The sequence below is a fragment of the Pipistrellus hanaki genome (genome assembly GCF_964339955.1).
Source record: "Pipistrellus hanaki genome assembly, chromosome: 2".
In the NCBI taxonomy this organism is placed as follows: domain Eukaryota; kingdom Metazoa; phylum Chordata; class Mammalia; order Chiroptera; family Vespertilionidae; genus Pipistrellus; species Pipistrellus hanaki.
Window position 1 is genome coordinate 54,198,625 of NC_140504.1, and position 27,898 is coordinate 54,226,522.

Sequence of the window (27,898 nt, forward strand, 5' to 3'; positions counted from 1 at the left end):
AGAGAGAGAGGGGGGGGGGGGATTTATTTTACGGAATTAACTCATGCAGTTGTGGAGGCTGGTAAATTCAGAATATACAGGTTAGGACAGTAGGCTGGAAACCCAGAGAAGAGTTGCAGTTCAAATCCAAAGGCAATCTGCTGACAGAATTCCCACTTTTTTTTTTTTTTTTTTTTTTAGGGGATGGGTTTTAAGGCCTTTAACTGATTGGGTGAGGCCCACCTACATTATAGAGGATGGTATGCTTTAATCAAAGTCTACTGATTTAAGTGTTAATCTTATCCAAAAATATTTTCATAGAAACATCTAGAGTAATATTTGACCAAGTTTGACCTAGCCAAGATGGCAATAAAATTAACCACCACAATTATAGTCAATGCCTTTTCATGGGACAAGTGGTGCTTTGTTCACCAAATTGTCAAAAGGAATTAAATTTTGAAAATTGTAGCATTATATGAATACTGACAGAGTAAATATAAATTTTTTTTGGCCAGGGGATGCTTAATGTTTTAAGATGCTTAGTAATGGTAGTGAGAACAAGATAATTTAGCTCAAAAAAGAACAGATAAGACAGATGGGAATCTGTTAAGAAGAAAAGAAAGAAAAACAAAACAACCCGAATGGAGAACAGATAGGGAACAATGGAGAAGAAAGATAAAAAGGCACACAGAAATTTCAAAAGAAAGGGTGAATTAGATAATCCCTTGGGATATGAGAGGGTGAGTAGGAAAGTGTAAGCGTGGCTTACATGAAAGAGGCAGAGTAGTATTAGGAGAAAAAGTGAGAGTGGCTAGAAACAGTTAAATTCTCTGGTTCTTTGCCTTTTCCTTATGGGATGACATTGATTTTTTTTTACTGGAGTCAAAAAGTTAATTAAACTGTAGATATAGGGAGCAGCAGATAACATGACAGATAGATTGAAAAGAGGAAATAAGAATACTTAGGGTAAGAGAGAGAACAAAAAATGAGTTTGTTTTATTAAAGTCTTCTGGCAGGCATGATGCCTTGATCATATCAGATCTTTAATGTTTATATGGATGGAAAAATAGGAATGTGACATGAAGATATTATAAAGGAACATTTTTTCCTGTTCCAAATACTACTGCTGGTTTGGGTCTCTAGAAATGTGACTGTGAATAATACAGAAAGTGAAGTTTTAAATGATTAAAAATAATGCTTATGAAAACTGATGAGATTACTTTTCATAGAATAATAAATAATTCTAAAATAATGAATTTTATTCTTAGTGGCTGAGAATGATACCAAGATTAAAGCTAATATTCACTGAATACTTACTATGTGCCAGTTTCTGTTAGTAGTTGGCAGAACTAAGATATGAATTTGGACAGTCAGGCTGCAGAGCTTGTACTCTTGACTACTTCATTGTTTGACAATTTTCTATCAAATTGGAATTTTTTTTGCTGGAAGGAAAAGGTGTTATTGACAAAGGTGGAGATTTTATTATACACTAGAGGCCCGGTGCACAAAATTTTTTCACTTGGAGGGTGTCCCTCAGCCAGGCCTGTGCTGTCTTGCAGTCAGGAAGCCCTCAGGAGATGTCCGACTGACAACTTAGGCCGGCTCCCTAAGCCAGCAGTTGGACATTCTTAAAACTGCTATGGAGGTTGGAGAGGCTCCCACCACTGCTGCTGTGCTCACTAGCTGTGAACCTGGCATCTGGCTGCAGTGCTCCCCCTGTGGGAGCACACTGACACCAGGGGGCAGCTCCTGCAGTGAGCATCTGCCCCCTTGTAGTCAATGCACTTCATAAGAATTGGTTGTTCTGTTGTCGGGCCGAAACTGGCTTTTTGACATGCCTTGAGGGGTCCTGGATTACGAGAGGGCACAGGCCAGGCCAAGGAACCCCACCAGTGCACAATCGGGGCTGGGGAGGGATGCAGGAGGTTGGCCAGCCATTGAGGGACCATGGGAGGGCTCCAGAGCGTGTCTGGTCCATCTAGCTCAGTCCTGATTGGCCGGACCCCAGCAGAAAGCTAAATTACCGGTTAGGGCATCTATCCCTGGCGATCAGTGCATGTCATAGCAATTGGTCAACCAGTCTACTGTCTGCCTCCTGGTGGTCAGTGCATGTCATAGTGAGCGGTTGAGTGGCCTTAGCATATCATTAGCATATTATGCTTTGATTAGTTGAATGGACGACCAGAATCTTAGCATATTAGGCTTTTATTATATAGGTATACTGTCCCCAAACTCATTTAATAAAAATACTAATTAAATTTACTATGGGATTTCACTGATTTTGTTTTTCTAAAAAACAATTATAGAAGTAATTTATATGGATTAGCAGTTTAACACAATAATATATATATATAAAAGCCTAAGCAACTGGCCGACCAGCCAACTGGCTGGTAGCTATGACATGCAATGACCACCAGGGGGCAGATGCTCTGACCTATAGCTATGATGCATACTGACCACCAGGGGGCAGATGTTCAATGAAGGAGCTGCCAAGCTGCGGTTACTTGGCAGCTATGGTTCTTAGGTGACACACCTGGAACCAGAGAGGAAGGAGCCTGATTCTGGGGTGTGTCACCCGAGAACCACCCTCTCACAATCTGGGACCCCTTAGGTGATTCTGGAGAGCCACTGTTGGCCTGATCCCCACAGGCCAGGCTGAGGGACTCTAGTCTTTTTAATAATAATAATCCCTATTTTGCCAAACAAGTCCATAATTTCATACGTAAGCTTCAGCAAGACTCATTTTTGATTATTTGATCCTGATCATTTATCTCAATCTATAGCAAGCCCTCAAATAATGTCATTTCATTCAAAGTTGTCTCATTATAATGTTGATAAGATGCCACAGGAACTTGACTCTTATTTATATCAATTAATCTATGGTAAAATTGGTTTCATTATACATAGTTTTGCCACAGTTCCAAGAATCTATCAATATCATGAGGACTTGCTGTACTTGGTTGAAAATACACTTTTCTATTAATAGCTCATTTTTGGGTTTAGAAAATGAATTCCATGATTTCCTTCTTGGTATAGGATAAAACAAAAATTTTATATAGTTCCTGCTTCCCTTTTAATTTTTAAGAACTTCTTGGGGGAAGCAAGTAGGTATTTTAATTTGAACAAATAGTTTCCCAATAAGAAATATCTAGAAAATAAGTTCCAGCTTTTCTTAGGCCTTATGAATATTGCTTCACCTCAGTGCAGAAATGAGAGGGTGCCTCAGGAGTCCAACTTGGAAAATAAATACTGATTTAAAAAAATATTTAGCAGTTTAATGAAAGGAAGAAGGTTTGGACTAAAAGGTTTCAGGTTTTGGAAAATGCACAAAATGCCATTTATTAATTAAACTATTTCTTATAAACCATTTGATTGAAGCTTTTTCTGTTTTTGTATTTTAAAAACAGGTCAGTATAGTTGATATTACCAGACTCAACAAGAGCAACTCTTCTGCTGAAGAAAGTGGACAAGATGTCCTAGAGAACACATTTTCTCAGAAATATAAAGAACTGTCAGTTTTACTGTTGGAAATGAAAGAAGCTCAAGAGGAGATTGCATTTCTTAAATTGCAGCTCCAGGGCAAAGGGGCTGAGGGGGACCCTGAGGTCCTTGACCAGAAAGAATTGAAACAGATAGAAAGTGAAGGAAAGCCTTCAGTTGCAATGGAAATATTACTTGAAGATACAGGACAACATTTCCCCCCAATGTCAAATAAAGAGAGCAGTCTTCCAGCAATTGAGAAAAACAAGATGAGCTCTGAATATCCAAATAGAATATTTGAGGAAATCTCAAATGACACTGGAATAGAATTTAAATTAATAAAACAGAATGACCTTGATAATTCCCATTGTGCTGTACCAGGCATTTGTCAGTATCAATATGAAGTGGAAACACTAAAAAGCCAAATTTTGGAGCTCAACGTTAGCTTTCATAAAGCAGAAGAAACATATGGGAAAAATTTAGATGAGAAAGCTAAGGAAATAAGCAATTTAACTCAGTTGGTTGAGGAGTTTAAGAAAAATGCTGAAGACTCCAACAGTGCACTCACTGCTTTGTCTGAAGAAAGAGACCAGCTTCTCTCTCAGGTGAAGGAACTGAGTGTAGTAACAGAGCTGAGGGCTCAGGTAAAACAACTGGAAGTGAACCTTGCAGAAACAGAAAGGCGGCAAAGCCTGGACTATGAAAGTCTAACTCATAACAACTTGCTTACTGAACAAATCCATAGTCTCAGCATAGAAGCTAAATCTAAAGATGTAAAGATTAAACTTTTACAGAATGAACTGGATGATGTACAGCTTCAGTTTTCTGAGCAAAATACACTGATAGAAAGCCTAGAGAGCCAGCTACAGAAGAAGGAATGTGAGGTGCTTGAGGGGGCAGAACGTCTGAGGGATATCACAAATAAGATGGTCGAACTTTCACATGCTCTTTCACAGAAGGAACTTGAAATAGCAAAAATGGATCAACTCTTACTGGAGAAAAAGAGAGATGTAGAAACTCTCCAACAAACCATTGAAGAGAAGGACCAGCAAGTGACAGAAATCAGTTTTAGTATGACTGAGAAAATGGTTCAGCTTAATGAAGAGAAGTTTTCTCTTGGGATTGAAATTAAGACTCTTAAAGAACAGCTGAATTTATTGTCTAGAGCTGAAGAGGCAAAAAAAGATCAACTAGAAGAGAAAGAAGTTGTTTCTGGTCTTAAGCAGACTTTTGATGAGTTGAGCCCAGCAGGGTTAGTAAGTAAAGAAGAACTTCAGCACGAATTAGAACTTGTAAAGAAAGAAAGTGATCAGAGAAAGAGAAAGCTCCAGGCAGCTCTTATTAACAGAAAGGAACTTCTACAAAAAGTCAGTAGATTAGAAGAGGAATTGGCCAAAGTGAAAGATGAATCTAGGAAAGAGGTCCCATTCAGTGAGAATGAGAGGAGAGAAATGGAGAAAGATAAAGAAAATAAAGAAGACTCAGAAAAATGTTTTACTTCTAAGTGCCAAGAAATAGAAGTTTCTTTAAGACAGACAATATCTGAGAAAGAATTAGAACTAGAGCATTTAAGGAAGGATTTGGAAGAAAAGGCAGCAGTTGAAGAAGAGTTACAGGCTCTGATCAAACAGATGAATCAGAACTTCCAAGATAAGATAAACCAAATAGATTTGCTCCAAGCAGAAATCATTGAGAACCAAGCAACTATCCAAAAGTTAACCATAGGTAATAAGGATGCAGGTGATGGAGGCTCGGCAGAACCTGTAAAAGAAACAGTTGTGAGTAGTCCACCTAGTGCAGGTAGTGGAGAAAACTGGAAACCAGAACTGGAAGCGAAGTTATTGAATCTTGAAAAAGAAAAGGAACAACTTCAAAAAAAGCTACAGGAAGTGTTAACCTCTCGCAAGGTGATTCTTAAAAAGGCACAGGAGAAAGAAAGACATCTTAGGGAGGAACTAAAGCAACAGAAAGATGACTATAATCGCTTGCAAGAACAGTTTGATGAGCAAAATAAAGAAAATGAGATCATTAAAGATCAGCTAAAGCAACTCCAGATTCAAATAAGGGAATCAGTAGACCGAAAACTCCCAGGCACTGACCAGCAGGAACCAGGCTCTCCCACTCAAGGTTTAGAAGAATATTCATCCAAAGCCATTGTGCAGCAACCTGCTGAACCCACTTTAGAATCTGACTTGTGCCGAGACTGGCCTCATCCTGGAAATGCAAATGCTCTACAGGACAATACTTCTGTTGCCCAAATTAAGACCCAGCTCAAAGAAATAGAGACTGAGAAAGAGGAGTTAGAATTCAGGGTTAGTTCAACAACAAGAGAACTTACTAAAAAATCAGAAGAGGTATTTCAACTACAAGAGCAGATAAATAAACAGAGTCTTGAAATCCAAATTCTGAAAACAGCATCCTATGAAGCTGAAGGCCACACTGAAAGGCTAAAACAAGAATTAGAAAGCACTCAACTAGAAATTGCTGGATTAGAACATTTAAGAGAATTACAGCCTCAACTAGATGAATTGCAAGAACTCATAAGCAAAAAGGAAGAAGAGGTTAGATACCTTTCTGGACAGCTTAATGAGAAAGAAGCAGCTCTTACTAAAGTACAGACAGAGATAATAGAACAAGAGGACTTAATTAAGGCTCTGCATACACAGCTAGAAATGCAAGCCAAAGAACATGATGAAAGGCTAAAGCATTTACAGGTGGAACTTTGTGAAATGAAACAAAAATCAGAAGAGACTGGAGAAGAAAGAAAAGCAAAACAGCAAATACATAGGAAACTGCAAGCTGCCCTCATTTCCCGAAAAGAAGCACTAAAAGAAAACAAAGGTCTCCAAGAGGAGTTATCTTTGGCGAAAGATACTATTGAACATCTCACTAAGTCTCTGACAGATTTAGAAAACCGAGTTTCTGCTCAAAACCAAGAAAAAGATACATCCTTAGGAAAGTTAGCTCTTCTTCAGGAAGAAAGAGACAAACTTATTGCTGAAATGGACAAATCTTTAATGGAAAATCAAAGTCTCAGTGGTTCTTGTGAAAGTCTAAAATTAGCTTTGGAGGGTCTTTCTGAAGACAAAGAAAACCTAATGAAGGAAATTGAATCTTTGAAATGTTCTAATATTGCAGAAAGCACTGAGTGGCAAGAGAAATACAAAGAGTTACAAAAAGAATATGAAATTCTTCTGCAGTCCTATGAGAATGTTAGTAATGAGGCAGAAAGGATTCAGCATGTGGTGGAAACTGTAAGGCAAGAAAAACAAGAGCTATATGGCAGGCTAAGAAACATAGAATCAAACAAGAAAGAGCTGGAAAAGCATTTGCAGGAAGCGCAACAGGAAATGGAAGAAATGAAAGAAAAGATGAGGAAATTTGCTAAATCTAAACAGCAAAAGATCCTAGAATTGGAAGAAGAGAATGATCGACTTCGAGCAGAGGCACAACCTGCAGGAGGTACATCTAAAGATTGTATGGAAGCACTTCTTTCTTCCAATTCCAACATGAAGGAGGAACTAGAAAGGGTCAAAACAGACTATAAAACCCTTTCCAAGGAGTTTGAGGCTTTAATGACTGAGAAAGACTCTCTAAATGAAGAGATTCGAAATTTAAAGCACAAGATAGAAGATAATGAAGTTATTCTAGAGGCTCCTGAGAAACCTGATAACCAGATGCATATCATTAAAGAGGAAAGCCAGTCTGTCCCAGGTGAGGCTAATGAGGAAAACTCTTCAAGTAAGAGTACAAGGCCTGAATATTCAGAATCCATTCTACCAGATACCAGTGCCAAACCTGATACAAGTGAGAATGTCAGCTCACATGATGAAATTAATAACTACCTACAGCAGATTGATCAGCTCAAAGAAAGAATTGCTGAATTGGAGGAGGGGGAACAAAAGGAAAAAGAATTTAACCAGACTTTAGAAAATGAGAAAAATTCTTTACTGATTCAAATATCAGCAAAAGATGGTGAACTAAAAGTGCTTCAGGAAGAAGTAACCAAAATAAACCTTTTAAATCAGCAAATTCAAGAACAACTTGCCAGAGTTACCAAACTCAAAGATACAGCAGAAGAAGAGAAAGATGATTTGGAAGAGAGGCTTATGAATCAATTAGCAGAACTTAACGGAACCATTGGGAATTATTATCAGGATGTTACAGATGCCCAAATGAAAAACGAACAACTAGAATCGGAAATGCAGAACCTTAAAAAGTGTGTGAGTGAATTGGAAGAAGAAAAACAGCAGTTAGTCAAGGAGAAAACTCAGGTGGAATCAGAAATCCGAAGAGAATATTTGGAGAAAATACAAGGTGCTCAGAAAGGACCTAGCAATAAAAGTCATGCTAAGGAACTTCAGGAACTGTTAAAAGAGAAGCACCAAGAAGTAAAGCAGCTTCAGAAGGACTGCATCAGGTACCAGGAGAAAATTAGTGTTCTGGAGCGAACTGTTAAGGCCCTAGAATTTGTTCAAACCGAATCCCAAAAAGATTTGGAAATAACCAAAGAAAATTTGGCTCAAGCCAAGGAACTCCGCAAGAAGGCAGAAACAGAATTAGCTAGCTTCAGAGTACTGCTAGATGACACTCAAAGTGAAGCAGCAAGGATCCTAGCAGACAATCTCAAGTTGAAAAAGGAACTTCAATCAAATAAAGAATCAGTTAAAAGCCAAATGAAACAAAAGGATGAAGACCTTGAGAGAAAACTGGAGCAGGTAGAAGAGAAATATCTGAAAGAGAAGAGGAATATGCAAGAGAAACTGGATGCTCTGAGTAGAGAAAAAGGCCACTTGGAAGAGACATTTGGAGAGATTCAGATTACTTTGAACAAGAAAGACAAGGAAGTAAAACAACTTCAGGAAAACTTGGATAATACTGTGGCCCAACTTGCAGCTTTCACTAAGAGCATGTCTTCCCTCCAGGATGATCGTGACAGGGTAATAGATGAAGCTAAGAAATGGGAGATGAGGTTCAGTGATGCTATTCAAACTAAAGAAGAAGAAATTAGACTCAAAGAGGAGAATTGCAGTGTTCTAAAGGATCAACTTAGGCAGATGTCCATCCATATGGAGGAATTAAAGATCAACATTTCCAGGTAAATTATTATTTTTTTCTCTTCCAAATGTAATTAAAGGCTAAATATGGGACTGACTTTGGCTTAAATTTCTCTCTCTCTCTCTCTCTCTCTCTCTTTCTCATGCCTTTTTGCTACAACTGTATTAATATGAAAAATTCATGTCTGTCTGCTTCTCTTCCCAACTTTTTATTGAGCGATCACCTATATTTCTCCCTTTCATTCATATCTATTTCCACTACTCTGGATTTATACCACAGTACTCCCAAATCATTGCCTTAGCCTCCCAATTATATGATACTCTCTTTTCGCTTCCTCATATTCCACATCAGTTCATACTGCATATTTTATTACAGTCATTTTCTTCAAACTCTAATTTTATATCACTTTTCAAATTCAAGAACTAATAATATCCCCCACTCTTCATACTACTCCACTTTTAATAGTATATTTTTTCTAATTGTCTCTCACAAAGAGTTTTTTTTGTTTGTTTGTTTTTGTTTTTTTTAAGGGGCTAGCCATTAGCTTTTCTAGAGCAATGTAAATTAAAATAGTAGAAAGTATTACTTTCTACAATGTCTAAAACAATGTCACTAAATAAGCAACATACTTTGGAGTTTATAATTTAAATGTGTGCTTTTAAAATATATTTGTATTGATTTCAGAGATGAAGGGAAAGGGAGAGAGAGAAATATCAACAATGAGAGAGAATCATTGATTGACTGCCTCCCCACTGGGGATTGAGCCCACAACCTGGCACTTGCCCTGATGGGGAATCAGACTTTGACCTCCTGCTTTATAGGTCAACGCTCAACCATTGAATCATGCTGGCTAGGCTGGAGTTTATAATTTAAACTAGAGACCCAATGCACGAAGATCCATGCAAGAATGGGCCTTCCTTCTCCTGGCTGCTGGCACCACCTTTGCTCTATCCCAGAGCCATCTTTCTGCCTTTGCTCTGGCCTGGTGCTGCCTTTCCTCCTTCCCATGCTGCCCACAGGCCTGGAGTGGCTGGGGCAGTGTGGAATGCCTGTATCCCGCCCTGCCCCCCCCCCCCATCCCCTCCACCCCGGGCTGCTGGATCCTTGTGTGTGCAAATTAACCTGCCATCTTTTATCAGGTTAATTTGCATGCTCACTCTGTTGAATATTGTGAAGGCACAGTGTCAATTTGCATTTTTCTCTTTTATTAGTATAGATACCTGAATTATGTGGTGCAATTTACCTTTAATACCATAATACAGAGTACTTAGTAGAACCAATATCTTTGCACTAAAATGATGAACACCTTCAATTATGAATACTCATTTACAGATCTGAGTATATGTTGTCATATGTATTTTTTAGTCATCAAAAACCTTTAATTTATGACCTTTTTTCTTTTTCTTCTAGACTTGAACATGACAGGCAGATTTGGGAGTCCAAGGCCCAGACAGAGATACAACTTCAACAGAAGGTCCGGGATACTCTACAAGGGGAAAACAAAGAACTTCTGTCCCAGTTGGAAGAGACTCGGCATCTGTACCACAATTCTCAGAATGAATTAGCTAAATTAGAATCAGAACTTAAGATTCTCAGAGACCAGTGTACTGATTTAAATAATTCTTTAGAAAACTGTAAGGAAAATAAAGAAAATTTAGAAGGAATCATAAAGCAGCAAGAGGCTGATATACAAAATTGTAAGTTCAGTTATGAACAGCTAGAGACTGATCTTCAAGCCTCCAGACAACTGACCAGTAGGTTGCATGAAGAAATAAACATGAAAGAGCAGAAGATTATAAGCCTGCTTTCTGCAAAGGAACAGGCAATCGAAGAAGCTGTTGCTGAGCTGCATCAGCAGTATGATAAAGAAATTAAAGAATTGGAAAAGCTGCTGACCCAGGAGGAAGAGGAGAATATTGTCTTAGAAGAAGAAAACCAAAAAGCTGTTATCAAAACCAACCAGCTGATTGAAACACTGAAGACTATCAAAAAGGAAAACATACAGCGGAAGGCTCAGTTGAATTCCTTCGTTAAATCTATGTCTTCTCTCCAGGACGACAGAGACCGCATAGTATTTGACTACCAAAAGCTGGAAGAGCGACATCTCTCTGTAATCTTAGAAAAAGACCAGCTCATCCAAGAGGCTGCTGCTGAGAATAATAAGCTTAAGGAAGAAATGCGAAGCTTGAGAAGTCATATGGATGATCTTAATTCTGAAAATGCCAAGCTAGATGCAGAACTGATCCAATACAGAGAAGACCTGAACCAAGTGATATCAAGAAAGAACTACCAGCAAAAACAACTCATTGAAGCTCAAGTTCAGCAGAATAAGAAGCTGAAAAATGAGTATGCTAAATTAGAAGAAAAACTGAAGGAGTCTGAGAAAGCAAAGGAAGAACTGCAAAGGTCCTCTGTTGCCCTACAGGAGGAGAATCAAGGTTTATCTAAAGAGGTTGAGAGCTTGAAAGTATCTATAGCCCAACTAAACAGAGAATTGACAGCTTTGCAAGAAGGCGGCACTTCAGGACTATTTCAGGCCCAATTAAAAGTAAAAGAAGAAGAAGTGCAGAGATTAAGTACCACTCTTTCCTCCTGTCAAAATAAAATTACAGAACTGGAAGAGGAATTGGTTCATGTTCAGATGGAAGCTGCCAAGAAAGTAGGTGAAATTGAAAATGAAATGAAGAAAAAATTAAAGCATCTTCATCATGATGCAGGAATAATGCGGAATGAGACGGAAACAGCAGAAGAGAGGGTGGCAGAGCTAGCAAGAGATCTAATAGAGATGGAACAGAAATTACTCATGGTCACCAAAGAAAATAAAGATCTCACAGCACAAATCCAGTCTTTTGGAGGGTCTATGAGTTCCCTACAAAATAGTAGAGACCGTGCCAAAGAAGAGCTTGATGAACTGAAAAGGAAATATGATGCCAGTCTGAAAGAATTAGCGCAAATGAAAGAACAAGGACTCTTAAGCAGAGAGAGAGATGTACTTGTTTCTAAACCTGCCTTTCCAGTGAATTCCACTGAGGATGACAGCTTGCCTCACCTTGAGAAACTTAACCAACAGCTTATGTCCAAAGATGAACAACTGCTTCACTTGTCCTCACAACTAGAAGTATCTTACAACCAAGTGCAATCCTTTTCCAAGGCCGTAGTCAGTCTACAGAATGAGAGAGATCACCTGTTGGATGAATTGGAAAGATTCCGCAAGACAGAGGAAGGGAAGCAGAGGGCTGCAGCCCAGCCTGCAACCAGCCCAGCTGAAGTGCAGAGTTTAAAAAAGGCTATGTCATCACTCCAGAATGACAGAGACCGACTGGTGAGTGTGCAGTTTTCTCTTCTCTTGAGATTTTTGAATCTTTCTTTAAATTTCTAAAGAAAACAACACAATTATTTTACGTATTATTTGGGCACTGAGGGGCAGTATGATATATCCCACAGATTCTGTTTGGTCTTACTTAGAGAAACACAGAAACATTATTTAAATTACTTTAAATCTGTCATTACCATTTTTTTTTTATTACAAATTTCCTTTGCATAAAACTCTCCATGGGTTATTAAAAAGTCTAAGAAATGGAGAGCTATTTTATATCTTTTATACACACAACACACATGGAAATGTTTCTAGAATTTGTCATATTATATTTAAATGACTGTTTAGTAAAGTTTTATTTACTCACTTTCCTGTAATACCTAACCTTTTTCAAATAGAGTGAAAGTAAGGAGGATTTCTAATCCTAAATTATGCTGCTGTTAGTAAAAGCCAGAAGTTAATCTTTTATTCTGAATAAATCCATGTCATCAAGATTCAGAGGCAGAACTGACACTGTATGAGCCAAGCCAGGTTGTCCACGGGATTCTACTTCATGGCATTACTATCTTCACTTTCTTGACCGTTTCTTCACTCTGTCAAGCCCATGTACTTAGACCAAATAGGAAGTAAAAGCTTAAAAAAAGGCTATATATTTCCATTTTAAAAGTGACCCATGGCAGAATCTGAAAGTTTTAGTTTTTAAGATTAGCCTTAGTGAAAAGATCATTCTCTTAATTAAAAATCTTACACAAAATTTTCTTTTTCTTTGTAGGCAATGTGTTTATTCATATTGCACTTAATATCCAATATTTATGGACAGTTTTTTTTTCTTTTTGTTCTCTAAACAAAGCCTTCCACCCTTCAGCAGTGGCTTTGACATCAACACAATTTATGTATATTTGTTTATATTTTTAAAATAGTTTGAGTTCAGCTGACTTTATCCTAAGAGCTTTATCTTTTATCATTGCTTTCAGAATATAGATGCAAAAAGTTTTTTTTACCAGAGCAGTATATACTTCAAAGCTGTAATTAATACCACCCAGGTGTTAAGTATCTTCTAAATCAAGATGTTTTTTTCTGGAAGCTCTCAGGATAGATTCTGAACTAACTGTTTCATTCATTGAATTGCTTTACCATACTTATCATATATATAAAAAAGCCTAAGTGACCAACCAACCAAATGATTGATTGATCGCTAATAATGTGCACAGACCACTGGGGGCAGATGCTCAATGCAGAAACTGCCTCCTGGTGGTCACTGTGCTCCCACAGCCAACCTCCTATGACCGGCCCTGACAGCGCACAAATTCATGCACTGGGCCTTTAGTCTATTATAAACACTAGAGACTAAACTTTGTATCTCTCATCACTAGTTCATTGTTAGCTGCTGGATATTTACAAGCCAAGCTGGCTTTTAAAACAATTTCCATGTGTCTATAATGCATAGTAATATTCTTCTGTTCCCTAAGGCTCATAACTGTGTATGATTTTATTTCATTTAGTCATCAAGGTCTATAACTTCTTTATTCATAATATTACTTAAATTTTTCTTTTTCCTTTCCACCATCAATATGTTAGGTTAAATCCTTAACACCTTATCCTTAAACTGTTGTAACATTGCTGCTCTAAATTTGTCACCTTTTGAGTATATAGTATATATACTACTACTGACTAAGTATTTCTGAAACTACTTTGTTGTTACTGCCCAACTAAAAACCTGTAAAAGTTGTGCTATCTCTAGATGAGGTTTATCAAATCTCTTAGTCTGACACTTATGACCCTATAGTTTGTCCTTTTCTTTCTTTCAGTCTTCCCTTTTACTGTTTCCCTACATATATTTATCATTCCAGCCAAACTGATCTACTCATTATGCAGTAATAATATCTAGTACTTACTTCCTATATTACCATTTTTTCAACTAAAATGTTCTCTCCATTTTCTTTATTGGGGAAAATATTACCCATTCTTTAAAAATCACTCCAGAACTCAAATCCTCTTTGGTTATATTTCCAGACCATTTGATTGTTTATTACCTTCTGTTTTTACTTCCATAGCACTTTCCTTTTCATTTGTCCCATAATTCCTTGATTGTGTGTTGTGTGTCTATGTGTGTTTAATGTCTGCACACTTATTTTTTATTTCCCTGATTAGATTTTACTTCCTAGTGATAAGTGTCACGTCTAAACTTGTTTGTATATCCCATGGTCTTTAGCATAGGAGTAATTAATTAATTATATGATAGATAATCAGCAGTTGGTGATCATTCCCTATACTTGTGGTTGTTTCTATAAACACTGTTTTCTCCATTTTGTAAAACTAACATGTTAGGGAAGCTATGGGAGCTTTTGAGACTGAGACTTACATCTGCCATGAAAGAATCATAAAGCCTAGGCAGGTTATAAAATCAAATAACAATGTTACTCACTGGGTAACAGTTCATACATGGTTCACTGACTTGGGGAGGCCCTTCTGTATATTTTGTGAATATATTATATGCCCCATCAACTCTTCCTTTCCACATATCTTATTCTCATTCTGTCTCAGGGGCATTGAAGTTTCTAGTTTCTCAATTATTTGGCTGCATGTGTGATAAATATGAGAGATAACATATTTCAACCTCTGTTCATTGAAACTTTCAGCCTAGACCAACATTTTATCACTGCTTACCCTATTCTCCCTTCCCCTCAGGACCAACCCACAAATGACTTAGGTCTCAAAGGGACTTCGATTACTTTAGTTCTCTTCTTTACTTAGCCAAGAGGAAGTTTCCCAAAATAAAGTCTGAGAGTCCAAGGGGCAAGAATTAGCACACGGTATTCTAGTAGGACATAACAGACAACTCTGAAAACATTCTGGAGTTTTTATATCTGTCTAAACTTCCTTACGACTTTTCCCTAAGCAAACAAAGCACTTACACAATTCCTACCTAAATAGTAGAGAGCATATCCCTAGAGGTACCTAAATACTTATCTACACTCATTTCATCCTAAAAATGACTTGTGGTAGTATATAAAGATATAACAGTGATTCAAGATAATGTAATACAATAACTAGGAAGGAAGAAAATGAGGGTAGAAGGAAAAATATTAAACCAGGAGTAAGTATAGTCCTCCAAGGAGATATCATACTGTCCCATACTCTTTTTTTTTTTTTTTTAATATATTTTATTGATTTTGTACAGAGAGGAAGGGAGAGAGATAGAAAGTTAGAAACATCGATGAGAGAGAGAGTCATCGATCAGTTGCCTCTTGCACACCCCCTACTGGGGATATGCCCGCAACCAAGGTACATGCCCTTGACCGGAAACGAACCCGGGACCTTTCAGTCCCCAAGTCGACGCTCTATCCATTGAGCCAAACCGGTCCCGGCTGTCCCATACTCTTTCTTAGAACTGTGGGCCACTAATTACTCTGAGCTTTCTGGGATCCATCAGAAATAGGATAGTAAAAACCATTCTAAAATATGGAATGCCCATATTTTAGAAAAGGGGAAGAAAGAAATACTACTTGTTCAAGATAAGAATAAGAATAGTTATTCTTTAAGTATTAAGGCGTGAAAAAAAAATGTTTTATCTGTTTCCAGAGAAAGGACACTGAACTTTTGAAGTATCCTTTACTTCTCTACAGTAAATATAGTAATGTGTTTTACTGTGAAAAATGTTTTATATTTTCTGATGATCTGGTCTATTCCAAGGATAACAGAGTATCTGGATCACAGGAGTGAGTGGATTGCAATAAAGAATATATTTTCCCTTTAAAATAGAACAAAAACATGTTTTTATTTTAGTCTTTGGGTTAAAAAAGTTATATACACATATTTAATAAGTCACTGAATTCTACAGTTTGATCAGAAAAACCAACAGTAGCACTCCTGTTTCTCTTTCTCCCAAGGCAATTTGCTGTTAACTAATTATTTTGTGTTTCCTCAGTATCTAAATATGCTTTTAATGTATCTTGGCTTTTTATCCTTAGATTAGGTATCAACTTTTTTTTAGTTCTCTTTACTCCCTCTGCTTCCATTATACGTACTACACACACGTTCAATATATAACTCCTCCATTCTCCTGATGTAATTTAATTTTAAGTTTGGTTAAATCAACATTCACAGTTTATATTTTTATAATTATAAATGGTGTTAGAGCTGAGATATGTTTTTCCTATAGTTAATAACTGTGTTTTTGTTAACTTACTTTTCTTTGTACTTATCAGTGTAATTTAAACCAAGACTTACTGCTATTTATTCACATTTTCTCTCAAGATATTTATTCCTATGAATTTCATTTTCTTGAGAAAATTCTCCAAGAGTCTCTGACTTGTTCTTATATTAACTGGTTGCCTTGTACTCCTAGGACACAGTTTTCATCCTAAAACATCTCCTTTCACCTTTCACCTCTATGAGATCTTGTTTCTTGCATTACATGTCTCTCTTGTCTTGATTTTGTGCCATTATTTTGATGTCATGAATCATCCTGTAGCTCCCTAAAAAAGATATGTATTGAAAATGTCTTTTGATTTTATTCATGATTGATAGTTTGGCTGGGTATAGAATTCTAGGCTGAAAATATTTCCTTTCAAAATTGTAAAGACATTGGTCTATTTGCCTTTTAGCTTGATTGTATTCAGAAGTCTAAAGCTATTGATTTCTGGTCCTTTGTATGTGAGCTGTCTCTCACACTCTCTCTCTTATACACACACATCATCTCATTTCTCTCTCTGGAAATATATAGAATCTTTTAGTCTATGTTCTGAAATATCATGATAATGTACTTGGTTTTAGTCTGTTTTAATTCATCATTCTGTCTAGTCTAATTCATACTTAACAAATTACTAAATTTGGGAAATCTTTTGATTTATGCCTTACCAACACCTCTCCCCCCCAATCCTATTTATTGGTTATCTTTTTCCCCTTGAAAATCCAGTTATTTAGATGTAGGACCTTCTGGATTAGCTCTATAATTTTCTTACTTTTTAATTTCTGTTTGCTCTATTTCAGGAAGATTTTCTTACCATCATCTTTTGAACCCTATAATGAGATTTTCATTTTTGCTATCATGTTTCTAATTTCTAAGGATTTCTTTTTCCCCTCCTTTTTCTTATGGATATACATATGTATGCCCATTCTTCTCTAAGAATAGTGGTGGTAGTTTTGTTTTGTGATGTTTTTCAAGACTGTGTTTTTCTTTATTATTTTTATTTCTTTTCTTTTAGAAGTGAAAATTTATTTTTTTCCTCAAGGAAAATACTTTTAAATATAAAAATGTTACATGCAATACATATTAATATTTCCAGGGGGGGGAGGATCCAAGATGGCTGCTCGGGTATACACCTAGCCGCAGCAGCTCACAACAATTTCAAGGGAATACAACTAAAATGTAGAGTGGACATTGCCCAGAGCTACAGGTAGTCGACTGACTGAAAACTCTACAATAGGAAGGAGGGAGAAAACCAGAAGGAAAATCAGAGGAGCTGAAAAAAAAGCCTAAGGTACGGAGACATGCGGCGCGCTCGCACGCACGCACGCACGCGCGGAGAGGTCGCAGCCGGAGAGGAGGAGAGGGCTGGGTGCTGCCCGGCGTTCCCTAGCAGGAAGGAAATAGAACCCCCAGCCTGGGCTGAACCCCCGAACCGGCAGCGCTGAGCCCCAAGTTATGGGCCAGACCCTGGGGACCCAGGCTCCGGCAGGGGGAGACAATCCCGGGGGACAGCGAAATGCAGGGCCCCCGGAGTCGCGCGCACATGGCGCGCAGAGAACTGAATGTTGACTCTGATGCTGGATTACACTAGCCGGAAGAAACAAAGCCTACGGCGGCAGCTCTGAGCCTCAGTCCGGACCGCCCCGAACTCCAGGTCTGGGCCAGTCCCTGGGGACCCAGGCTCGGGCAGGGGGAGACGGAGCTGTGAGGTGGAGTCCTGGGAGCGTGGCGAAAGGCCGAGCCCCCGGAGTCGCGCACACTGTGCGCAGAGGACAGTCTGTTGACTCTGATCCTGGACTCCCCTAGTGGGAGGGAGAAAGAAAGCTCCAGACTGGAGGAACGCGACGAGGAGCAGGAGCCCCTGTGGGACACCGGCCAGCCGGGCGCCAGCAAGGAGCCGGGCGACGGGGCCCCCAGTGGGGGGGGTGCCCCTGAGCCTTTGACTGCTGAGCGCGGGCAACGGAGCCAAGGACGGGGCTGCTTCCTGGGCGGCGCCGACCCCGGCAACAGGCTGGAGCAGCGCGGGAGCCCGCGGAGAACAAAGGGGTGCCACAGGCCAACCTGCTGAGCTCCCAGGACAAGGAGGAAGAAACCAAAGAAGTTCTCAATGTGAAGAAATCAAGTGAGAGCAAATGATAGTAAAATTACTTAAGAAAGAATACAAAGAAGATCTTGAAAAATCAAAGACTAAGTCAGAACTCAACGCAGCAGCCAACATTGCAACATAAATGCGTTTTTGTTTTGTTTTTTTTAAAAAAAAGAAAAAAAAAAAGAGAAAAAAGGGACAGAATGTTGGAACAGCGGCGACCAGGCCTAGAGTGGCCAGGCACAAGGCAGTGGCAGCTGGGCCCGGAGCAGCAGTGGCCAGGCCCCAGAGCAGCAGCAGCCAGAACAAGAGCATCAACGGCCAGCACTGGAGCAGCCAGACCTGGGGCAGTGGCAGCCAGGCCTGAGGCAGAGGCGGCCAAGCCCAGGGTGGCCAGTCCAGGAACACCCAGACACGGAGTGGCTGGGCCCGGAGAAGCCGGGCCCAGAGCAGCCGGGTTGGGAGCAGCCAGGCCCAGAACAGCAGTAGCCAAGCACGGAGCATCCAGGCTGGGAGCGGCCAGGCCCGGAGCAGCGACTGCCAGGCTGGGAGCGGCCAGGCTCGGAGCAGTTGGGTCTGGTGTGGCCAGGCCTGGAGCAGCGGCTGCCAGGCTAGGAGCGGCCAGGCCCGGAGCAGCAGCTGCCAGGTTGGAAGCAGCCAGGCCCGGAGCAGCCGGGTCTGGTGTGGCCAGGCCCGGAGCAGCGGCTGCCAGGCTGGGAGCGGCCAGGCCCAGAGTAACAGCTGCCAGGCTGGGAGCGGCCAGGCCCGGAGCAGCCGGGTCTTGTGCGGCCAGGCCCGGAGCAGCGACTGCCAGGCTGGGAGCGGCCAGGCCCGGAGCAGCCGGGTCTTGTGCGGCCAGGCCAGGAGCAGCGGCTGCCAGGCTGGGAGCGGCCAGGCCCGGAGCAGCAGCTGCCAGGCTGGGAGCAGCCAGGCCCGGAGCAGCAGCTGCCAGGCTGGGAGCAGCCAGGCCCGGAGCAGCCGGGTCTGGTGTGGCCAGGCCCGGAGCAGCGGCTGCCAGGCTGGGTGCGGCCAGGCCCAGAGCAACAGCTGCCAGGCTGGGAGAGGCCAGGCCCGGAGCAGCCGGGTCTGGTGCGGCCAGGCCCGGAGCAGCAACTGCCAGGCTGGGAGCGGCCAGGCCCGGAGCAGCCGGGTCTGGTGCGGCCAGGCCAGGAGCAGCGGCTGCCAGGCTGGGAGCGGCCAGGCCCGGAGCAGCAGCTGCCAGGCTGGGAGCAGCCAGGCCCGGAGCAGCCGGGTCTGGTGTGGCCAGGCCCGGAGCAGCGGCTGCCAGGCTGGGAGCGGCCAGGCCCAGAGCAGCAGCTGCCAGGCTGGGAGCGGCCAGGCCCGGAGCAGCCGGGTCTTGTGCGGCCAGGCCCGGAGCAGCGACTGCCAGGCTGGGAGCGGCCAGGCCCGGAGCAGCAACTGCCAGGCTGGGAGCGGCCAGGCCCGGAGCAGCCGGGTCTGGTGCGGCCAGGCCCGGAGCAGTGGCTGCCAGGCTGGGAGTGGCCAGGCCTGGAGAAGCGGCTGCCAGGCTGGGAGCGGCCAGGCCCGGAGCAGCCGGGTCTGGTGTGGCCAGGCCCGGAGCAGCGGCTGCCAGGCTGGGAGTGGCCAGGCCAGGAGCAGCGGCTGCCAGGCTGGGAGCGGCCAGGCCCGGAGCAGCAGCTGCCGGGCTGGGAGCGGCCAGGCCCGGAGCAGCCGGGTTGGGTGCGGCCAGGCCCAGAGCAGCGACTGCCAGGCTAGGAGCGGCCAGGCCCAGAGCAGCAGCTGCCAGGCTGGGAGCTGCCAGGCCCGGAGCAGCCGGGTCTGGTGCAGCCAGGCCCGGAGCAGCGGCTGACAGGCTGGGAGCGGCCAGGCCCGGAGCGGCCGGGACCGGAGCAACCAGGCCCAGAGCAGCCGGGTCGGGTGCGGCCAGGCCTGTAGCAGCAACAGCCAAGTCCAGAGCAACTAGGTCGGGAGCGGCAGTGACCAGACCCGGGGCAGCTGGTTGTGGAACGAACCAGAGCAACAGAGGCCGGGCCCGGAGCAGCCAGGCCCGAAACAGCTCGCTCCTCGCCTGTACCTGCCCACAGCTGCCTCTCAGACATGGCTGGAAACTTTTGCGGGAACTTGAGGGTCTGCTGAATCAAGTGATGAAGGCTTAGATCTGGATGTGTTGAGTTAGTATAGCGCTGGGGTGTTGATCTGTGAGTGCCTTGGGTGGGGCCTGGATGAGGCTGGTTGACCTATTTGAAAATGTCTTTTGTGTGAAGTGTATCATTGGGCATGTGGAGGTATTATTGATATGAGAAAATGCTAAGTAACAGATTTACTATCTGAAAAGCGATTTACTATCGGGGAAAGGGAGGGAGGAAGAGACTGAACATAAACTGTGCACCTATGGATGAGGACAATGGGGGATGGGGAGGGGGCAGAGGGTGGGGTGGGAACCTGGTGGAGGGGGGAAGAAATGAGGAACCTTTGTAATAATATGAACAATAAAGATGGATTTAAAAAGAAAAAAAATAAAAAATAAAAAATAAAATGAAGACGACCTCTCAATGGCTATTCAGAGATATGGAGCTTTCTCATTCAAAACTGAAAAATAAAGTTTGAATTTTAAAAAAAAAAAAAAAAAAAAAAAAATATTTCCAGGGGGGGAAAAAGGATTTTAGGCATAATATTATCAAAATAGAGCTAACATAGTATGATATCACAAATGTTGTAGGTAAAATTAAAAATCTGCAAAAACAGGATTACTTCTATAATTTCACCCCGCAGCCCCCACTGGCTTTATTTTTATTCATCAGTTTATGTTGTTTATTATATTCCACAAATGAGTGAGATCATGTGATATTTATCTTTCTCCAACTGGCTTATTTCACTTAGCATGATGCTCTCCAATTCCATCCATGTTGTTGCAATTGATAAGAGTTCCTTCTTTTTTTTACAGCAGTGTAGTATTCCATTGGGTAGAAGTACCACAGTTTTTTAACCCACTAATCAGCTGGTGTGCATTTAGGCTATTTCCAAGTCTTAGCTATTGTAAATTATGCTGCTATGAACATAGGGATGCATATATTCTTTCTGATTGGTGTTTATGATTTCTTGGGATATATTCCTAAAAGTGGGATTACTGGGTCAAATGGAAGTCCTGTTTTTTATCTTTTTAGAAAGTCCATACTGTTTTCCACAATGGCTGCACCAGTCTGCATTCCCACCAGCGGTGCATGAGCGTTCCTTTTTCTCTGCATCCACTCCAGCACTTGTCCTTTGTTGATTTGTTGGTGATAGCCATTCTGACAGGTGTGAGATAGTACCTCTTTGACATTTTGATTTGCATCTCGGGTGATTAGTGACTTGAGCATGTTTTCATATATCTCTTGGAATTCTTTAAGTCCTCTTTAGAAAAGTGCCTATTTAGGTCCTTTGCCCATTTTTTTTTTTTTTTATCGTATTGTTTACCTTCCTTTTGTTAAGTTGTATGAGTTCCCCATAAATTTTGGAAGGATGTCCTTTGCTGTGTGAGGGAATGACTCAGCCCAGGAAACTTGTAGTGTCTGCCTTCTGAACCCTAGCCCCTGAGTCCCCAGTCCTGGGTTCTGCTCTCACAGCTCCATTCCACTTCACCCTCCCTCTGCCAGATCACAAGGTGGGTAGCTCCACAGGGAATGTGTGTATTGGCCCTTGAAGAGGGTGCCTGAACTTTCAACTGCCACTCCATGGCAGACAGCACCCCACTGCTTTTCACAGCTAAATGTTATGTGGGTACCCTCTTCAGTTTGGTGCTCTCTGCTGGGGAGCCCAGCTTTGGGATTAGATCCCAGAGTTTTCAGTAGTGTGCATCTCCCCCGCCCTCCCTCTTCCCCCCACCCACCCACCCACACACACACAGCTGAGATATCTCTCTGGGACTTAAATTGCTATCTGCACAGTCAGCCCTTTCGAGCTTCCGCCTCTCCTCAATCTCTATGCCGTCTCCACCTTCAGTCCTTTGGTATCAGGGTTCTCTCCTGTGAGTTTTCCCTTGATTGTTCAGGAAGCCTTTCCGTATTTCAGATGTAATTCCCGCTTGTTTCTGGGAGCATGTCCGTGCAGCATCCTCCTACTCTGCCACCATTTTTAATCCCCAATTTTTATTTCTGCTCTAATGTTTCTATATTCTCTCTTAAATCTTTGAGTATATTACATTTCCCCCTGATAATCTCCTTCAAATACTCTTCTAGTTTCTTTTAATCTTTATCTTAATATTAGCCATTCTTCAGGTGAAGGTTAATCCTTGTTTTACTCTTTATGTTCAAGGGCAGGGTCTCAAAAGCTTATGAGAGGGGCTTACCAACTCCAAGTTCCATGCTGAGCTTTATGTGGATAGTCCCTATGTTGGTGTCTTTAGTTCCTCTTGGGACATTCATATTTTCTAGAGAAGAGCTTATCATTCTCTGCATGGAAGGTAAAGTCCTATATGCCAGCACTCTCCAAGCTGAGTAGGGGAAAGGCTTCATGCATTCAGAAAGAATACATTCGCCCTAGCCGGTGTGGCTCAGTTTATTGATGATGTCTCATTTAAGGAGAGGTCCTCAGTTTGATTCCTGGTTTGTTAATTTTGTCAACCCGGGTTTTGGGCTTAATCCCTGGTAGGGGATGTGCAGGTGGCAGTTGATTGATTTTCCACTCCTGCATTGATTTTTCTCTCTCCCTCCCTCTTACTTCCTCTCTCTCTAAAAAATCAATTTAATTTTTTTTAAAAGAAAGAATATATTTAATTGATCACCCTTGCTTTGGAGCAGTATCCTTACCTTCAGCTATGCCTGATGTTTCATAGTCCAGAGACACTTCTTTTACCTTCTCCAGAAAATAAGACTCTAGTTATTTGTCATTGTGGAGCAAAGAAGGGTACTTAGGGATGCAATTGTTTCTGAAGCAGCTTTCATCTAATCCTCCTTATTTCAGCCACCTCCTCCCTATTCCCTTCGCCATCTTTTCCAGAGGTACCTGGTGCTGTTAATTCCTGAGCCTTTTGAAGATTCTGCAGAGTAAGTTCTATTGGTTCTTGGCTTTCCCTACTGCTAGCTTAAGATATGGCTTTTCCAGATCTGTTAAGTCATTTACCACTTATGCATCTGCTTTTCAGCTTCCAAAATTAATTCTGTTGCTGCTGACCTCTCTCTTGTTCTTTCTGTTCTTGCATTTTATGCTTTAAAAAATAATGCCTTTATTATAGCATTAGTGATTTTCCGAAATGGGTGAAACAGATGTGTGTTCAAGACTCCCTCTTTGCCCAGATGTCCTGACATTTTTTCTTACTATCAAGTTTTTAATGAGTTGGGGATAAAGAATTTAAAAATATATCTGGAATGTAGATAGGCAGTTCTGTTATTTAGACTCAAGTCCATCATTACTGTATCATCATCATCACCACTAACTGTGTTAACACAATTTTTTTTGTTTCTCATAATATTATGAGAGGTACTGTAATTATCTTCATTTTATAGGTGATGGAAATTAAATTTTTAGAGGATGTGAGGAACATATGTGTACAGGATAACTGATTCCAAAGCCTACGTGCCCTTAACCACTGGGCTTGGGCATCTCTGCCTTCTTCATATCTTAGTCATCTGCTAAGCTAGAGTAAAGGTTGACATCCATAATCCAGGCACATGGATAAATAAAAAAGCAGTCTGTGTTTATACTTTTTATTCTAGGGAGTTACCATTCACAAAGAAGCTATCAGTCCCTTATGTCTATCCCCCTCAAGAGTTGCAGATCGAGTCAACTTAGGACCTTGGGAGCCCGGGGGAAGGGATGGAAGTTGCAGGAATGGTCAGGCCCTGCAGTCTTGATGGTAGCTTCCTGGGGTGATTCCCACAGCTTGGCCGCATGTATTTCCCCATTTTTAGGGATTCATGCTGCAGTGATATGTCAACGAACTGTTAGTTGCTGATAGTCTGTGTGGTGTCTGACTGACTTAGTAGGGACCTGCTGATGACTTATAGCTGGATGAATCACCCTTTCCTTTCCTTTTGGTTAAAGCTTACGGAATTGAAGAATCTGCAGCAGCAATACTTACAGATTAACCAGGAGATCACTGAGTTACGTCCAGTGAAGGCTCAACTTCAGGAGTATCAAGATAAGACAAAAACATTTCAGATTATGCAAGAAGAGCTCAAGCAAGAGAACCTCTCCTGGCAGCATGAACTGCATCAGCTCAGGTATGATAATCTCTGCATTTATACCCTTTTAGTTTTCTTATTTTTTAAAACTTTTTATTATGAAATAATTACAGATGTATATAGGAAGTTGCAAAAATAGCACAGAGAATTCTCATGTACCTTCCACCCAATTTCCTCTAATGGTCACATCTTAACTCTAATGCAATATCAACACCAGGAAATTGGCATTGATATGATTCAAAGACCTTATTCATATTTCTCCTATTTTACATTCATTCGAGTATGTTTGTGTATAGCTCTGTGCAGTTTTACCATATGTATAGATTCATGTAACTACCATCACAACCCACATATACAACTGTTCCATCAACACAAATATGTCCACTAGTTTATAGTTACATTCTTCCCTCTCCCTGCTTCCCACCCTCTCATTCCTAATCTCTGGTCACCAGTAATTTATATCTCTATAATTTTGTCATTCTGAGATTATTTTATAAGTGGAATTATACAGTATTTAACTTTTAGAAATTAGCTTTTTTTCATGCATCATAATGCCTTTGAATTCCATCAACTTTGTTGAGTGTATCAATAGTTTATTCTTTTACCAACGAATTGTATTTCATGGTATGAATGTATTGTTTCTAGCCATTTACCCATTGAAGGACATGAGTGTGGTTTCTAAACTTTAGCTATTGTAAACAAAGTATATAGATTTTTATGTGGACAATAAGTTTTCATTTCTCTGAGATAATTGCCCGGGAGTGGAAATGCTAGGTTGTATGGTAAATGTAATGTTTAATGTTTTAAAAAGCTATAAAACTATATTCCAGAATGACTTTACAATTTTATATTTCTACCAGCAATACAAGAGAGATACAGCTTCAATATTAAATGCTACATCCTTGTCAGCATTTGTTTTTTTTTATATATATATATATTTTTATTGATTTTGTACAGGGAGGAAGAGAGAGGGATAGAGAGTTAGAAACATCAATGAGAGAGACTCATCGATCAGCTGCCTCTTGCACACCCCCTACTGGGGATATGCCCGCAACCAAGGTACATGCCCTTGACCGGAATCGAACCTGGGACCCTTCAGTCCCCAAGCCGACGCTCTATCCATTGAGTCAAACCGGTCCCGGCAGCATTTGATATTAACAGATATGTAATGTTATTTTAATTTGCATAATAGCTAATAATGTTGAACATCTTATGTGCTTATTTGACAGTCATTTGTCCATTTTGATGAAATGTGTATTCATGTATTTTGTTTATTTTTCTATTTAAGTTGTTAATTTTTTGACTGGGGAGTTTTGAGAGTTCTTTATATATTCTTGATATAAGTTATTTGTTAGACATGTGGTTTGCAAATATTGTTCCCAGTCTGCAGCTTCCCTTTCATCCTTCTCAATAAGGTCTTTTTAATTTGGATTAATATAATTCATTGATTATTTTTCTCTTTATTCAGATTCAGCAATTTCTATTGTTCTTAATTTCACTGATATCTTTCTTCTGCCACCTCTGTTCTGCTATTGAGTCCATTGAGTTTGCTTTTTATTTTGCATATGGTATTCTTCAGCTTTAAAATTCGGTTCTTCTTTATTTATTCTATTTCTTTGCTGATGCTTCCTTTACTTTTATTTGTTTCCAGTTTATTAGTAATTGCTTGTTGAAATATTTCTATAATGACTGCTTTAAAATCCTTGTCACGTAATTCCAAAACTGTCATCTTACTATTGTAATCTGATGATTTTTTTTTCCAATTAAGTTGGGATTTCCCTGGTTGTTAGACTGTGACATCCCTGATTTTTTTTTTTTAAGGAAACTGATAGATTTAAAAATATTGATATATATATTTCTTTATTGATTTCAGAGAGGAAGGGAGAAAGAGAGATAGAAACATCAATGAGGATAGAGAATCATTGATTGGTTGCCTCCCGCATGCCTCCCACTGGGGATTGAGCCCGCAACCCAGTCATGTGCCCTTGGCTGGAATCAAACTCGGGATCCTTCAGTCCACAGGCTGACGCTTTATCCACTGAGCCAAGCTGACTAGAGCGACATCCTTGATTCTTTTTATAATAAGTTCAATTTTGGAAATTATGACTTGAAGTCTTATTTAAGTCTGCTTCAGTGGACTTCCACTGATACCACACCAGCAAGGGAAGGGGAACATTGCCACTTTACTGCCAGATGGAGGGTGAAGGCCAGTGGGCTCCCCACTCAGCCTCTATTGATAGCTCTAGAGAGATGGGTGCCCTGATATTGCCAGGAAGAGGAAAAAGTCTCTCTTTCCACTTGAACTCCACTGACAGCACAGTTAATTGGGAGGGTTGCCTCATTACTGTTAGGTGAGAGTAGGAATCCGGGCTCCACACAAGGCCTCCATTGATATCACTGTGGGGTGTGGAGAAGGTCACTTTCATTGCTGGGCAGTGTTGAAAGTCCAGGCTCCTCACTCAGTCTCCCCTGACACTGCAGAAAGCGTATTGGGGGAATGGCGTATTGTTACCATCGGGTAGTGCCGGAAGTCCAAACTTTCCTCTTGGCCTCTTCTGATACTTACTGCCTCTGAAGGGACAGGCAGGAGCACTTCATTTCCTTTTCATGGGAGGAGATGGATGTCCAGATCTCACTTGTTTTTTCCACTCACACTGCAGTAGGGGTGAGGTCAATTAGAGAGAGGCACCTCTGTACCACTAGGTGATGGTGATAGTTCAGGGTACATATGGAATTATCTTTCTCTCACAAGTATATTTTTGCTGTGATTATTTCATGTTTTTCTAGGATGGAAAAGAATTCCTGGGAAACTCATGAGAGGAGAATGAAAGAACAGTACCTTATGGCTATTTCAGATAAAGATCAGCAGATCAGTCATCTGCAAAATCTTATGAGGGAATTGAGATCTGCCTCCAAGACTGAGACCATCAGCGTACAGTACCAAAAGCAGGTGAGTAATTCCAGTGCAGATTGCTACTCAGAGGTGACCATTACCCAGGAAGCCTCCGCTTCATGCAAGCCAAGCACCTGCTGGTCAGCATTCGGCAAGCCATGCCATGACTTCCTCTGGGGTGGGCAGGGGTTCAGGAGGGAAGGAATGTGAACCAGCTCCATCACTGTTTGTATCCTGGCAGGCATCCTCAGAGGCATCCGCTTCCCTAGATGGGCCACAAAACCTAGTTTATGAGACAGAACTTCTTAGGACTCAGCTCAATGACAGCTTAAAGGAAATTCACCAGAAGGAATTAAGAATTCAGCAACTGAACAGCAGGGTAAGTCTTTCCTGCTAGACTGGAATTCAGTTTCTTACTTACATGACTGGAAGTAATAAGGTAAGTAGATGATGATTAAACCTAGGCTCCAGATGTAACATACCCTAGGGTCTGTTTTAGTTTTCTCAGAGTAACTTGCATAAGGTGTTAGGATGAGGTTGGTCTGAGATAAATATAATGTACATAGAAAAGTAAGGTAGGCCTGCCTTATGTAGAAAGGTACTTTTAAAATATTGTTAAATTCAACTAATTGACATGGAAGAGACTATTTAGTTTGGCATAGAAATATACATTTAAAAAATACTTTTGTTTTTTAAATCTAGCTGTTTTGGCTCAGTGGATAGAACATTGCCCCATGGACTGAAGGGTCCC

General features: G+C 41.0%; 1 protein-coding gene across 12 annotated transcripts in view; it reads left to right on the forward strand.

The window, feature by feature from the left end:
• The window catches only part of GOLGB1 (golgin B1), an 85,561-nt gene that overhangs the window by 47,405 nt on the left and 10,258 nt on the right, over positions 1-27,898 (forward strand). For all 12 annotated transcript variants that reach the window (XM_084871452.1, XM_084871444.1, XM_084871449.1 and 9 more), the window contains 5 exons: positions 3,387-8,557; positions 9,928-11,839; positions 24,115-24,293; positions 27,042-27,204; positions 27,389-27,526. In XM_084871452.1, the coding sequence (XP_084727578.1) occupies positions 3,387-8,557; positions 9,928-11,839; positions 24,115-24,293; positions 27,042-27,204; positions 27,389-27,526 (7,563 nt within the window). The remainder of the gene's footprint in view (positions 1-3,386; positions 8,558-9,927; positions 11,840-24,114; positions 24,294-27,041; positions 27,205-27,388; positions 27,527-27,898) is intronic.